This window comes from Malaya genurostris, chromosome 1 (assembly GCF_030247185.1).
Source record: "Malaya genurostris strain Urasoe2022 chromosome 1, Malgen_1.1, whole genome shotgun sequence".
Classification (NCBI taxonomy): domain Eukaryota; kingdom Metazoa; phylum Arthropoda; class Insecta; order Diptera; family Culicidae; genus Malaya; species Malaya genurostris.
This window is the reverse complement of record NC_080570.1, coordinates 65,492,453-65,506,336: the sequence shown is the minus strand read 5'-3', so window position 1 is coordinate 65,506,336 and position 13,884 is coordinate 65,492,453. Positions and strand designations below refer to the sequence as shown.

General features: G+C 36.4%; 3 protein-coding genes across 4 annotated transcripts in view; 2 read left to right on the top strand and 1 right to left on the bottom strand.

The window, feature by feature from the left end:
• Window positions 1–13,884, top strand: part of LOC131440325 (uncharacterized) — a 233,637-nt gene that overhangs the window by 60,795 nt on the left and 158,958 nt on the right. The window lies entirely within an intron of this gene.
• LOC131440328 (allatostatin-A) overlaps window positions 1–13,884 on the bottom strand; it is a 120,053-nt gene that overhangs the window by 98,968 nt on the left and 7,201 nt on the right. The gene's annotated exons all lie outside the window — the stretch shown is intronic.
• Window positions 2,195–5,908, top strand: LOC131440327 (uncharacterized). 2 transcript variants are annotated; one of them, XM_058611500.1, is made up of 2 exons: window positions 2,195–3,829; window positions 5,314–5,908. In XM_058611500.1, the coding sequence occupies exons 1-2, from the start codon at window positions 2,860–2,862 to the stop codon at window positions 5,376–5,378; spliced, it is 1,035 nt and encodes a 344-aa protein (XP_058467483.1). In that variant the 5' UTR covers window positions 2,195–2,859; the 3' UTR covers window positions 5,379–5,908. The 2 variants fall into 2 exon arrangements, with proteins under 2 accessions (XP_058467483.1, XP_058467482.1); XM_058611499.1 differs by having other exon boundaries at window positions 2,195–3,841.

Sequence of the window (13,884 nt, the reverse complement as noted above, 5' to 3'; positions counted from 1 at the left end):
TTTATATCCCCTGGATAATTGATGTGGTGCAGTCGCCTCGTTTGCTCGATTTACTCAAAGCTAGGTTTCTTTGCTTCAGTTAGGTCCGAACGAGCGGTAGCATAGTCGGGTAACATACGAACAAAACGATGTGCACAGATAAAAATATTTTGTGATTTTACATCTTTTTTCATGCACATATTTGGAGCAGGCAATTAAACATAAAGTTGCTTTACAATGCTGTACATTTCAATATAATTCTGTCTCAAAACTAAGCGATAATTGAAAGATACAGTTCTATTCATTAAAATATCAATACAATTCAATTTAGTTTTGCATCGATATGGTTTTCAATCAAACTCTCAATTCAATCCATGTCTATTCCATGTTACAATTGATTTACATGTCGTGTAAATTTCATTATTTCTTTCTATATGGCGAAACCGCATTGAATATTTTTTCAATTGCACTCAGTTATTGGCAAATACTAAATTGTAGGTCAGAAAAACAAGAGTAAACTTAATCATTTTTCATTTGTTTTTCATCTCATTTCAATCTCGATATTAAGATTAATGAAGAATTCGGCGAAATGACCTTTTCGTCGAAATGGCACTCAGCGAAATGGCTTTCGACGAAATTACCCTGATCCTAGTTCCCGGATTACAAGGTAACGAGATTTAAAATCTCCAACGTTATATATACTAATTTGTTCATAGTAAATAACTTATTTCGGTTATGCTCGGTCATAATTTTTTGTTCCGAAAGTACCGGAAATAGTTGTTAAAAGATATCGGAACGGAACTCGATTTCTCAGATATGATTGAAATCATTTTCCCCAATTTTATTCTGTATCCTCTGAATTAAATTTCCAGAAAAGTTAGTTGGCTCCATTACTTAAAATGCATTGAAGTTTTTGTTTCGATGTACCCACTGGATAAATTTTACGATATTCTTCCGTAAACTGGGCGCAAATGTAAAATTTATTAATTCACGCAAGTGAAAAATAAACTAATTAATCACTTTTTTCTTTGATCAGTTGGGATAAGTCGGATTTTGACTAATATGGTTTCGCCACATCATTCTGATTCGTATACTGTCGTTGGTTTGGATCTAACTAAGTTAATATAAATAGCGTTGAATAAATCGCGTAAACGAGACGGTCGTTCCGACTGGCGGCTTCGACGCAACTAGTGCTCAAGTTTAAATAAGACCAAGAAACTAGCTCTGAATAGGCCGGGCGAACGAGTGTATTACAGGTTTGTTTTCAAGAGGACACGATAGAGATATAAATGTTGTTGACGAGGACCAATAATCTGTTTTTCCTACAAAGAAGTCGCAAAACAACAGCGTCGAAACGATGGGTGGTAATACAAAACTCAACATTTCAAAGAATCCAGTTGAAAGTTCTCCTAGCTTAGCAGTTTATGTTGAAATGAGAAGCAGCATATGCAGTTCAGCATAACTGCTAATGCACTGATGAATCTAAGACGAAACTTGAAAATGTATACTTCCGATATGATAATCTAATATGGTATCACCTACGGATGGTCTTCGAGAAGCTTTTCCGACACGATGGGGAGTATGCATTTAAAGGCTAACTTCCCTTCATTCTGTTAACTGGAAAAGCACTTATTAAAGTATTCCAGAAAATATTGTCACTCTATAGTTTTTTGTGTAAAACGAGAGATTCATGGCGGATTACATCTCCAGCAATGTAATGACCTTTTTGTTTTAGTCGAATTTGAGTGTAATTAAGGCAACATGTTAAATCTCACACAGGTGTAGTAGAAAACGCAAGAATGAGTTATTTACACAGTTGTTCCAGTCATGTCATCGAATCAAGAAATTATTCGTGGAAAAATTGTGTGCCCTTATAATTTAATGAATAATTGATACATATAAATCCATACAGCGACACTTGGTAGCCGAGGGCAAATTACATTCGAAGACTGTAAAATTATGTACTAATGAAATATTGCGTCATTTGACAAGTTAAGTAGTTATGAACTTATTGTATATTGAATTCTTATTACTTACACTTTAGAGTGTATTCAGCAACACTTCGGCGCAGCGCGCAACACTGCTGTCATTATGAGCAAACTTAATAAATGAGCTAGAGGCTCACTTCTGTTATTTGCAACCAACTGTGTTAGACGTGTTTTAGTGTACTTAAAAGAAAACCATTATTAGAACGAGCGCTTCTGGAACATATTAGTGGCGACGAGGAAAAGGAAGCTGATTTCGGACACATTTCTAAGGCGCAAGGAAAATTTCGGCGTGAGGAAGGTGTTGGAGTAATTCCGGGCGGCGGATAAATTCGGAATAACAGCGGAACGGCGGAATCGATTTCTGGACAATTTTCAGAAGCTGTGGATAAATTCGGTGTCGACGCTTAAGGTAAGCGTGACTTTTTTATTAAAACAAAAGAAACTATTGAGAGGTGGTTTTTGGTTCGCATCCGCTTTGTTCGCAAATTATAAGCGCTTTTGTTAATTGTGATACGCCATTTTGAATTTTTTTTCTCGCGGCGTCAGTTTTGAGGACAATTAAAATTTTTTCCTGTGAAGTTTTTGGTGGAAAGAAAAGTTTTTGTACTATACTAAGAGTGTTTTTTTCTCTTTATTTTGAGAGTTAGGTACAATTTAGCACAGCAGAAGAAATCTGGCTGCGGAAACAATTTAATTGCTGCTTTGGTTCTTCGGAAAAATTTCGTGACTTTGGCATTGCGTTTGTGTGAGTGACGGTTTATTCCGGTGAGTAACAGAAATATTTACAGTTTATTGTTTTAAAATTTTGACTTTATATAACTTGTAATTTGTGGTGATTTGAAATTGATAGATTTTTGCTTTATATTTGATTTTGATCAGAATTTTGACAAAAATGTCCTACATGGTGGCCCCTAATATTGAACCTTACCGCAAGGGCCAATCTTTTGCCACTTGGATAAAGCGTTTGGCGGTTCATTTCCGGGTGAACAAAGTTAAAGATAATGATAAAAAAGATCAGATGTTCATCTTGGGAGGAGATTTTTTGTTCAGTATGGCAGAAAAACTCTACCCCACAGAAGCAATGATGGATGAAGTGTCGTATGATGTATTAGTGCAAAAACTTAAGGAGAGACTTGATAAAACTGATTCAGTCTTGCTCCGAAGATATAATTTCGGCACAAAGGTGCAACAACCGGGAGAATCGGCAAGCGATTTTATATTTTCGTTAAAACTCCAAGCGGAACATTGCGAATTTGGGGAGCAAAAGAATCGTCTTATTCTTGATCGTATTTTGGTTGGGTTGTCTGATGGCTCGCTTAAGCATCGTCTTTTTACGGAGGATAGCTCCAAGTTAACGCTTGAACAGGCGGAGAATATTATCGCTACGTGGGAAATGGCGGCTACTCATTCAAAAGCTTTAACGAACAGCGATGTCGATTTGGTAGCTTCACTGGACACTAGGTACCCTTTGACTCAAGGTAGAGGTGCGGTTATTCAACGGATGAGGAGAGCTCAGCAAAATTTTCACGGTTCGGTAAAAAGTCGGCTTGGTGTTCGACCTGAAATACGACCGGCGGAAGATAGTCAGAGAGTACAGTTTCACTCACAGCGTTTTGAACATCGTGATTCGTCGGCTAGTTCAGCTCGTGGTCAATACAAAATGGACGACCAACAATGGCCGATTGATCAGCGTATCTGCTATCATTGCGGACGTAGAGGACATGTGCGAAGGAAATGCTACAAGTGGAAGAACGAGAGCGGCAAGACGGTTAATCGTGTTGACGCACAGGAATGTATTACCAGTGCAAACCATTCAGCAGAACCATTAGATAGCTTGAGGATCCAAGATTCGGACTCAGATGGTAATATCTCAGGTGATTTACAGTGTATGAACATTTCTTCCATAAACAAGATAAGCAATCCATGTTTATTGGATGTTAATATTGAAAATATTCCTGTACAGATGGAAGTTGACAGTGGTTCTTCTGTTTCAGTAATTGGAAAAGAATTGTTTGTTTCTAAATTCAGCCTTCCTTTATTTGAATGCTCTAAACAACTGATAGTGATAAATGGTTCCAGGTTGAAGATATCCGGGGAAGTTAAGGTTAAGGTTGAATATAAAGGAAGAAAAGCTAAATTGCGATTATTGGTCCTTGATTGTAGTTATCATTTTATTCCATTATTGGGCCGACCATGGTTGGATGGTTTCTTTCCCAACTGGAGAAATTATTTCCTGGACGATTGGATGCCAGTGAACAATATTACAAAGATATACAATGAAACATTGATTACTGATTTAAAATTTCCATTTTCTGATATACGTGTCAAGAAACTATGTAAACCGGTAAACAATTTTGGAACTGATTCGATTGGAAAAAGTATCGTTCCAAAGATTGAATCAGTATATGACGTTCGTTTTCTTTTGAAACAAACAGTTTTGAAGTATTTTGATAAGTTAATGGTGATTTTCGATAAAGAGGACATTTATTCAGTATTTGCAACTAGATTTCAAGCTGGGGTGATTATTTCACAAAATAGTCAAACCGATATAATAAAATTGGCAAATAGAAGTAACACTGGTGACGCAAAAATGAAAAGACGCATAATTTACTGGAATAGGTTAAGCACTACTATTAAAAGGTTTTTTGCTGCTTGTTATGTTTGTGCAAGTATGGCAAGTGTTACAAAACAACAAATTATTTCAAAATGGACACCATATTTCTCTAAATGGGTGGAGGAAGAGATTATAAGAAAAGGAACCAGTATTCCAGAAGTTTTGATGGAACTGTTTGAATTCTTTGCTCGTTTTGGACTGCCAGACGTTTTAGTATCTGACAATGGTCCTCCGTTCAACTCGCATTCCTTTAAAAGTTTTCTGGATAGACAGGGTATAAAAGTTTCAAACAGTCCTTCATATAATCCTGCTAGTAATGGCCAGGCAGAGAGACTGATAAGAACGGTAAAATATGTTCTTAAAAAGTTCTTATTGGAACCGGGAATGCTAGAATTGAATTTGGAAGATCGGATAGATCTATTCCTAATAAATTATAGAAACCATAATATGACGATGGAGGGCAGTTTTCCTTCTGAAAAAGTATTTTTCTATACTCCAAAAATGTTAATCGGTTTGGTTAACTCTAAGAAACACTATAAAAAAATGTTAGCGACTTATACTTTAAATGATGATGATACAAAATCTGATCATGACAATAAGGCGGATCTGCCTGATCTAATAGATACTCTGACACCAGGAGATAGTGTGTGGTATAAACACAATATGTCTCATATACGTGGAAAATGGATTAAGGCATCAGTTTTAAAACATTGCTCTAAAAAATTTTTGCAGATCATGGTTGGAAACGAGGCGACTACTACGGTTCATCGAAGCCAAATAAGAATCGTTACGAATAAACAAGGTTCACCATATCAGCCAAGACCATCGATGCGAGTGGTCAAGACTGGTCGGCCAATCCTGACTGTCGAGGAACCTATAGTGACAACACAAGATGGAAGCGATGTCCGGCAAATACCAGATCGAAATGCTATCCAACCGTCGAATGATCCTGATACACAAATTTTTAGATTAAGTAGGAAACGAAAATTCCCACCAGATCCGGTAGCGCTAACTGGCCTACCTAGGCGTTCGAAAAGAGCTAGAAAACCTAGAATCGAAAATGAGTTCGAATATTTTTGAGTTTTGTTGTTACTTGAATTATTGTTCATTCTTTTTAAAGGAGGAAGAGCTATTGTATATTGAATTCTTATTACTTACACTTTAGAGTGTATTCAGCAACACTTCGGCGCAGCGCGCAACACTGCTGTCATTATGAGCAAACTTAATAAATGAGCTAGAGGCTCACTTCTGTTATTTGCAACCAACTGTGTTAGACGTGTTTTAGTGAACTTAAAAGAAAACCATTATTAGAACGAGCGCTTCTGGAACATATTAGAACTGTGTCGAATCATGTCACCTGTAAAATTCATCATTTCAAATTCATTCATTTTCTGTGCACGAAATGTGCTGGGTTACATGATTATAGGGAGCAAAAAAGCCCCAAAACGGAATGAAAAGCCAAACATCACTGCGAATACCCACATCGTGATGGGTGACGAAACTTACGCCAAGCTGACTTCCGTTACATATCTTCCTCGGCAAGTATATTTCGTTGCTAAGCCTGAGATCGATGTTCCAGAGGATCGAAATTTGTGAAGAAGTTTCTGATCTGGCAGGCGGTTTGAAGATATGGTGAAATAAGCGCTCCATACATCTCTCTTTTAGGACCAACGGAAGAGTGTCCTAAGAACCGTCTTTTACCATTTACAAGGAAGCACAAAAAATCAACAACCTTTTGTACAGAACTAGAATGCTCGAAACGTACCGAACCAAGGGACGCAATTTTGTGTTGAAAGCAGAGCTAATAAAAGTCATTTTCATTGACTCAAAATAGACGAAAATGACGAGAAATTAATGTCACTCTCAGCTTCGCTTGCAAACTATGAGAACGAAATCCATGTCCAGTCAATGACATAAGCGGAAAAGTAGTTTCGAAATTGTGTTCTCTCTTTCATTTGCCCTCTCAGTCATTTGCGGTTTTCAGTGAAAATCCCATAGTGTGTAGTGTCGGTATTCAACCGAAGCTTTGAGAATCGAAAACGACCGAAAAAGGTTTCACAATTACTTTTACCTGTTGGTGCTGGAATTTGTAGTAGTTTTGGTTTCCAAAGAGGTTCTGAGATGTAATTACTTCGATTTGTCATATTTTAGTCAATCTTTAAAGCCAAGCGTAACAGATTTTCAATACATCGATGAAAGAATGAGAATTTAAATTCTGCTGATGCTCTCTGCAAACGTTAGTTTGGTTTCGTCTTGTCATAGAGGAAAGAGTGACGTTGGCAGTTATACTCTCTCATTTGTTCAATGAGAAACGAGAATGCTTCGTCTCTCTTCGTTTGTTCTAGTATCTGTCATTTACGAATGAGACAGTAAAATATGAAAAATGAGGCTGTTGGAATGGTTTCTTTCATTGACAATTTTAAGTTCTGGCTGCATCGGAAATTCAGAGCAATTATGATGATTCAACTTCGCAAGCATCCCAAAACTATTAAACTCAAGTTGCAACCGAAGAAAAGTTGATTGAGAGAAAAATGTCGATGATTTTCAAAGACGCGATTCTTTCGGAAAGATGTTGGAAAAGGATGAATATGTTGATCTGTTGTAGAAATATGCGAGTGTTAAAAAATGTATTTCAAAGTTTATTAATATTGCTTTTTTGCAAAAAAAAAAGATGACCACAACGGTTAAAACAAAGACAACGATTGCACGAAAGCTGTCTAAATTGGTGTTAAATATATCGTACGGAACTGTTTGTAGACATTTGATAGAAAACGATTTGAAATTTTGAAGTGCTCAACAAAAACCGATGTTGAATGACCAACAAAACATCGCCAATCCAATTGAGAATGTTTGAGTTCTAATAAAGGGAAGCAGATTGTTAGTCGAATTTACAAAATTTGGAGGTCGTTTCAAGGAGAGTACACGCAAAATCTCATCCAAAGTAAATACTTTGAAAAAATTACGTATTGAGTCCATTGTGACTGTGACTAGGCTGTTATGTAACCGATTGTGCGACGTTACCTTTTGAACGTTATTCACAAGGAAGAATAGACTCATTGAATTTCGTTTTTCCTTCTAACCAAAACCCATAATCGCTTGGTAAATGCTTTTCCAATTTATTTAAACGCTCCCAAGTGCAACGTTTTCCATAACCTATTTCTCCATGATCCACAATGTAATAACATGCTACACAACGAAGCCCATATCCTGGGAAGTAAAGTCCCACACCATTCATTTTCGCACATTACATATCTGTGCCGCTAGTAGCAGATCGTAGTAGAAAAAGATTAATAACAGTTCTCCGAGAAAAAATAGAAATTCAATTACAACTGCACTGCTTTATCAATTGAACGAGTACGCGGAATCCAAATCAAATTCGTCCGTAAAGCCTCGACACATTTCTCTCCACAAGGAATTTCAAACAATGCAGCAGCATGAAGGTGTTGAATAAAAAAAACTCGGACGGCAGGTGTGTTGTACTCCATAGACTAACGCCCAACAGGGAAGAAGAAAGATTTGCTTGGCATCCGTTCTTTTGACACGATCCCAATCAGTCACTTGCTGGTACTTGAATAGAGCCATCGCATCCTCGAATGGCAGGCAATGATAGCATGCAGGAGTGATAGCCGCCGCCGGAGGATTGTTGTTTACTACGTTTGCGTTCCTTCGGATGCCGTTCTTGTGTTACTGTGACCGCCAACATTATTAACACGTTGTTCGATGTGGGCGGTAGATGAAGGGATCTATCATTGCGCGACTTTTTTTTGCGCTGTATTTCGGACGAGTGCAAACCAGAGATTTTAATAGACCTTTTTGTCTTTCTCATATAGAAAGGTTATGCAATCACTGTGAAAACCGACTTTTGAACCGAGGCCCGGAGGTCCGAGTGTCATATACCATTCGACTCAGTTCGCCGAGTACGCAAAAGGTCTGTGTGTGTATGTGCGTATGTGTGTATGTAAAGGTTTTTTTTTGCACTAACTTTTCTCGGAGATGGCTGAACCGATTTTCACAAACTTTTATTCAAATGAAAGGTCTTGTGGTCCGATACAAAATTCCTCAATATTATTTGGATCCGACTCCCGGTTCCGGAGTTATGGGGTAAAAAGTGCAAAAAATGAAAATATGTGTTCTAACTTTTCTCATAGATGGCGCGACCGCCTTAGGTTCAAAAAATAAAAGGTCCTGTGGTCCCATACGTAATTCCTGAATTTAATCCGCATCCAACAAAAAATTTTATATTATCACTGGAAAGAGCGAAATCCCGTAAAAAGTTTTCTAAATCGACTTCAAATCTTTTCCATATGATAGTAGGGACTGGGGTCCACTAGGAGATTGATAGTACCTATTAGCTCTCTCCGGACAGTACCAGCCTAGATGCCGTGTGGAATCCGGCGGAAAAAAATGAACCAAGAATAGATCCACTGGGTTCCTGCTTCCATGTCGTAAGAGGCGACAATTGCAGGAGTTTCTTTTTCCTTTCAGTTATCAGATATTTTCAATGTTTCACTTCTGATAACTCTATTTTACTAAATTAACTCCTCATTCAACCTATCAATTTCCTTCTAGCTTCGGAGAAAAGTTTTATTTGGAATGTTTTCTTTCTCCATGTTGTTGATTGTCTTTCAGAATTATAAATCGAATGATAAAAATCAACTATTGCGCAAATCCGTTGATATTACAAAGTTAACATATAGTTAACATATATCGGTATATTGATTACATTGTAAAAAACACTTGATATTAATGTAAGAAACAATAAATTAATATTTTTCTCGGTAGCCGGCTGCCCTGATCAACCAATATAACCAATTAATATAATTTTAATAAATATTAAAAATAAACGTTCGATTTAATCGATTTAATTACCGAACTGATTGCCGAACGTTCAGCTGTTGAAAATTCGGTAAAAAATTACCGAATTCTGCGAAATTTTCTAAGTACCCGACCAAATTTATTAACCCAAGCCCGAAGCGTACCCGTTAAAAATGATCATTTTTTTCTGAACCCGAAACCGACAAATGCCCGTCGGGAATTGGAACATTGCCACGAAACTGAATTACCATTACGGACAATCAAGAAAAGAAGGGTTCTTCCGAAAATTTTCATATCGGCAGTAGTTATTTGCAACGATTTTTTCGTTTAATCAATATTACAAATACACAGAATGAAATTATGAGTTTTACAGGTGACATAATTCTACAAACGATACAATTCATTACTATTTAACTTCTCAAATGACGCAATATTTCCTTCGTACAGAAATTTACTGGCTCCGAGAGCAATTTGCACTCGGCTAGCAAGTGAGACTGTATGAATTTATATGCACGATTTACCAGCCAAGCAGATATGTGCTCGAGTGGCTCAGTCGAGGCTAGTGTGCTTTGTGATCTAATGTTTCTCGGTTCAAGTCGCGTTGTTGCTGTCGATCTTTTGATTTTTATTCCATTCGTTTTAAAGCCATGTTATTTTCAAATCACACAATAATACATGTTCTTGAATATAATTTTATGTGGAATATGACGCTTTGTTTATGTGCATCTGATAAGATGAAAAATCAAAAGAATTTTTCGAACTGTGTAGATATCAGAAATAAATGTAAACTCGGAGTAGAAGAAAATCGATTTCAAAGTGATTACTACTACTTTTTTTTAGTGTACACTACAATTAAATATTGAAAATTTTCAGAAATAGTTTAGGTTTTTTTTCAGACCAATATTTTTTAAACAGAAATCAGTGTAGTGTTGATTTCTCGACTACTAGTTGATTTCTCGAGTACTAGAATGTTTAGCGATCAAGTACCATTTATTGTAAATACCTCATTTGTTGTTTCCGGGCATTTGAATTATGGTATTGATCCAAATATAATGCTTCATTCTAAATAAACGTTAGTTTTCGCACAATAAATTAAGATCATCATTACCACCTTAGAATAAAAACTTTTTCTTCCACTTCTACTACGATTTTTCATATGAGTTTGTCCGTTTTTATAAGAGATCGTTAAAAAAGTGAAGTAATTAAAATTGTCCTACCGATTTGACAGCTCTTGCTGAAAGTATCATCTATAAACAAGCAGCGCCTCTACATTTCGTTTTAGCAAAAGTGTGCCAACGGCTTATTTTTGGAATTCATAAAACTCCAGACAGCCGACTGTGACAAAATCTACCATATTAATTTGTTATTTTCTTACTTTTGTCTTCACGATAAATACTCTTCGCAATCGGATCGATATAATGTCAGTCCACGTTAAATTTCGGACACTTTTCCTTCAGTGTTGATGTAGAATCACACTGAAATAAAAGTCTTATTTAATTTCTTTATATTCGTCATATGAATCGTATCCATCGTATAAGTCATAGAAGTCATGTGGAACTTATAATCTTTATTAAAAATGTACGTGAAGTCTATTACATAATGTATATTCATTGCGTGTATCATACAGATCGCACACGTATGATATTTCATAAAATATATATGAAAACTTATAACCTTCAATGCAGGTGCTCTTAACAACTAAATGTTGTCCAGTAAGTTTTGAATCTTCATGAACATTTTGAAATTTATAAGAATAGCATGTACAAGTTAGGCAAAAAGTAGATGAAACTAATTCCGATACATCCAAACCTCCGTTCATGAACACTTTTTTAACGTTATATCTTTTTACGTAACTCTTTTTATGAACCAAATGTCAAATAACGGAGATCGCCATCTTGGAATTCAGAATCACTTCAAACTTCGTATTTCGACATCTTCTCATCAAGTCCGGTCCAAAATATCCATATTGTAAGGGTTTTTAAAGAATATTAAAAAACCGCAAGTCGCTATCTTGAATTTTGAAACGGCCCCAAACATTATTTTCTTGTAATCACTTATCATATCCGTCCCGAAAACGGCCATTACACAAAACTTTTTATGCGAACCAAATCCGAAATAACATGAACTTTTTTTACGAACTACCTTCATTTACAAACCCTCGTTTAGTTCGTAAATGAAGGTTTCGGTGTATGATTTCAACATTCTTTAAATTTGTCATGTCGATCGCATGGAGATTCTATATCATAAAAGGTGATTTTTTTGAGGTTAGGATTTTCATGCATTAGTATTTGCTCAGATTTTTTGAGGTTATGATTTTCATGCATTATTATTTGCTCAGTATGCTCTGACATTTCATCATGAATACACTTACTAACGAGCAACGCTTGCAAATCATTGAATTTTATTACCAAAATCAGTGTTCGGTTCGAAATGTGTTTCGCGCTTTACGCCCGATTTATGGTCTACATAATTCTGGTTGAATGGCTACGTAAATAAGCAAAATTGCCGCATTTGGAGTGAAGAGCAACCAGAAGCCGTTCAAGAACTGCCCATGCATCCCGAAAAATGCACTGTTTGGTGTGGTTTGTACGCTGGTGGAATCATTGGACCGTATTTTTTCAAAGATGCTGTTGGACGCAACGTTACAGTGAATGGCGATCGCTATCGTTCGATGCTAACAAACTTTTTGTTGCCAAAAATGGAAGAACTGAACTTGGTTGACATGTGGTTTCAACAAAATGGCGCTACATGCCACACAGCTCGCGATTCTATGGCCATTTTGAGGGAAAACTTCGGAGAACAATTCATCTCAAGAAATGGACCGGTAAGTTGGCCACCAAGATCATGCGATTTGACGCCTTTAGACTATTTTTTGTGGGGCTACGTCAAGTCTAAAGTCTACAGAAATAAGCCAGTAACTATTCCAGCTTTGGAAGACAACATTTCCGAAGAAATTCGGGCTATTCCGGCCGAAATGCTCGAAAAAGTTGCCCAAAATTGGACTTTCCGAATGGACCGCCTAAGACGCAGCCGCGGTCAACATTTAAATGAAATTATCTTCAAAAAGTAAATGTCATGTACCAATCTAACGTTTAAAATAAAGAACCGATGAGATTTTGCAAATTTTATGCGTTTTATTGTTTAAAAAAGTTCTCAAGCTCTTAAAAAATCACCCTTTAGAACTATGTGAACATAAATGTACATAAAATCCTAATCATGGAAGAGAAAGATATGCAGTTTTTTTAGCTGAGAAATATAGTAAGTTTTATTGACAAAAATTAAAAATGGCAACTGGTATAGTTCGAATTATATAAAATACTTTTGTGTTTTGATAACCTCATTTGTTATTGTATGTGTTTGATTAAACGATAAACACGTTTTTCGATCAACTGCAAAGCATTGTACACAGATAGTATAATTTGTTGTTGCAATATAGTATATGGTTGGTTTTATGAAATAGCAGGTGATTAAAAAAATTATAAAAAACTTCTGCTGAACCATCTTACATGAATTCCCTACGGCTATTATTCATTGGAATAGCTTTGTCTTCCATGAATCCTAAATGTCACTCGTTTACGCCTGAGACGTCAGAAACAATATTGCACCTGTGCAATATTAATTAAAGGTTTCATAAATAGTGCAAACTTTGTGTCTGCTTAGCAGTTTAAAGTGAACTGCTAGGCGCTAGTTCAATTTGAATTGCTTTAAACACTGATGAGCTGAAGGCGAAACGTGGAGAAATAGATATCCATAATGTTAAAACGGAACCTGCGATATTGTAAAGTGCATTTCATCAATAAAAGTTGCACAACGCTGGTGGAAGTGGTACAATTCAACAATATCTTCAATCAAAATCAAATATTTTTCAACAGTTTTGAAATAAGAAAAAGCTATTTTAATAGATGAGATATTTCGATATTCTTGCTCACTTGACCATATGCCAGAAGAATTAAATTGTACCGTACTTATTGCGCCCTAAAATGTCTGGAACCTGTTGCTATTCCGACGGCATCACTTCAGTTGAGATGTGCGTGATTTTCTAATATTGTCACGTGGACATGCGGTTTCCCTCGAAAATGCTACCCTCGTACGACACTCATTCATGTGACATACAGTCAGAGGACAGAAAGCGTTTGGTTCGCGTGCAAACAGAATCTGTATGCAATAAAGAGGGGACCGGAATGACCTAAAAGTTGACTATAGTACCATTCGCACAACCTCCAATAAAACTGTAATTTATTTTGGATGACAATGAAGAAGGAAACGAAGATCGGACTAGACCAGAAAAGTTCGTTCAAGCATCGGCGGATAATTCAACACGTTGATGGTGGAATGGATGATGAGTTTAGCAAAGTCAGGGAAGTTTTACCTTCCAATCATCACTGCTAATCATTTCATATTCAGTATTTCTGTATCAATACAATGTCTGAAACTACAATGTTGTTTATCTATTCATGCATAATCAATCCAGTATGATACTGATAAACA

Bases quoted from the DNA above. Each gene is read 5' to 3' on its own strand.
- LOC131440327 (XM_058611499.1), top strand. From the start codon at position 2,860: ATGTCCTACATGGTGGCCCCTAATATTGAACCTTACCGCAAGGGCCAA. The intron at 3,842-5,313 runs GTGATTTACAGT...AAATTTTTGCAG, and splicing joins CTCAGATGGTAATATCTCAG to ATCATGGTTGGAAACGAGGC.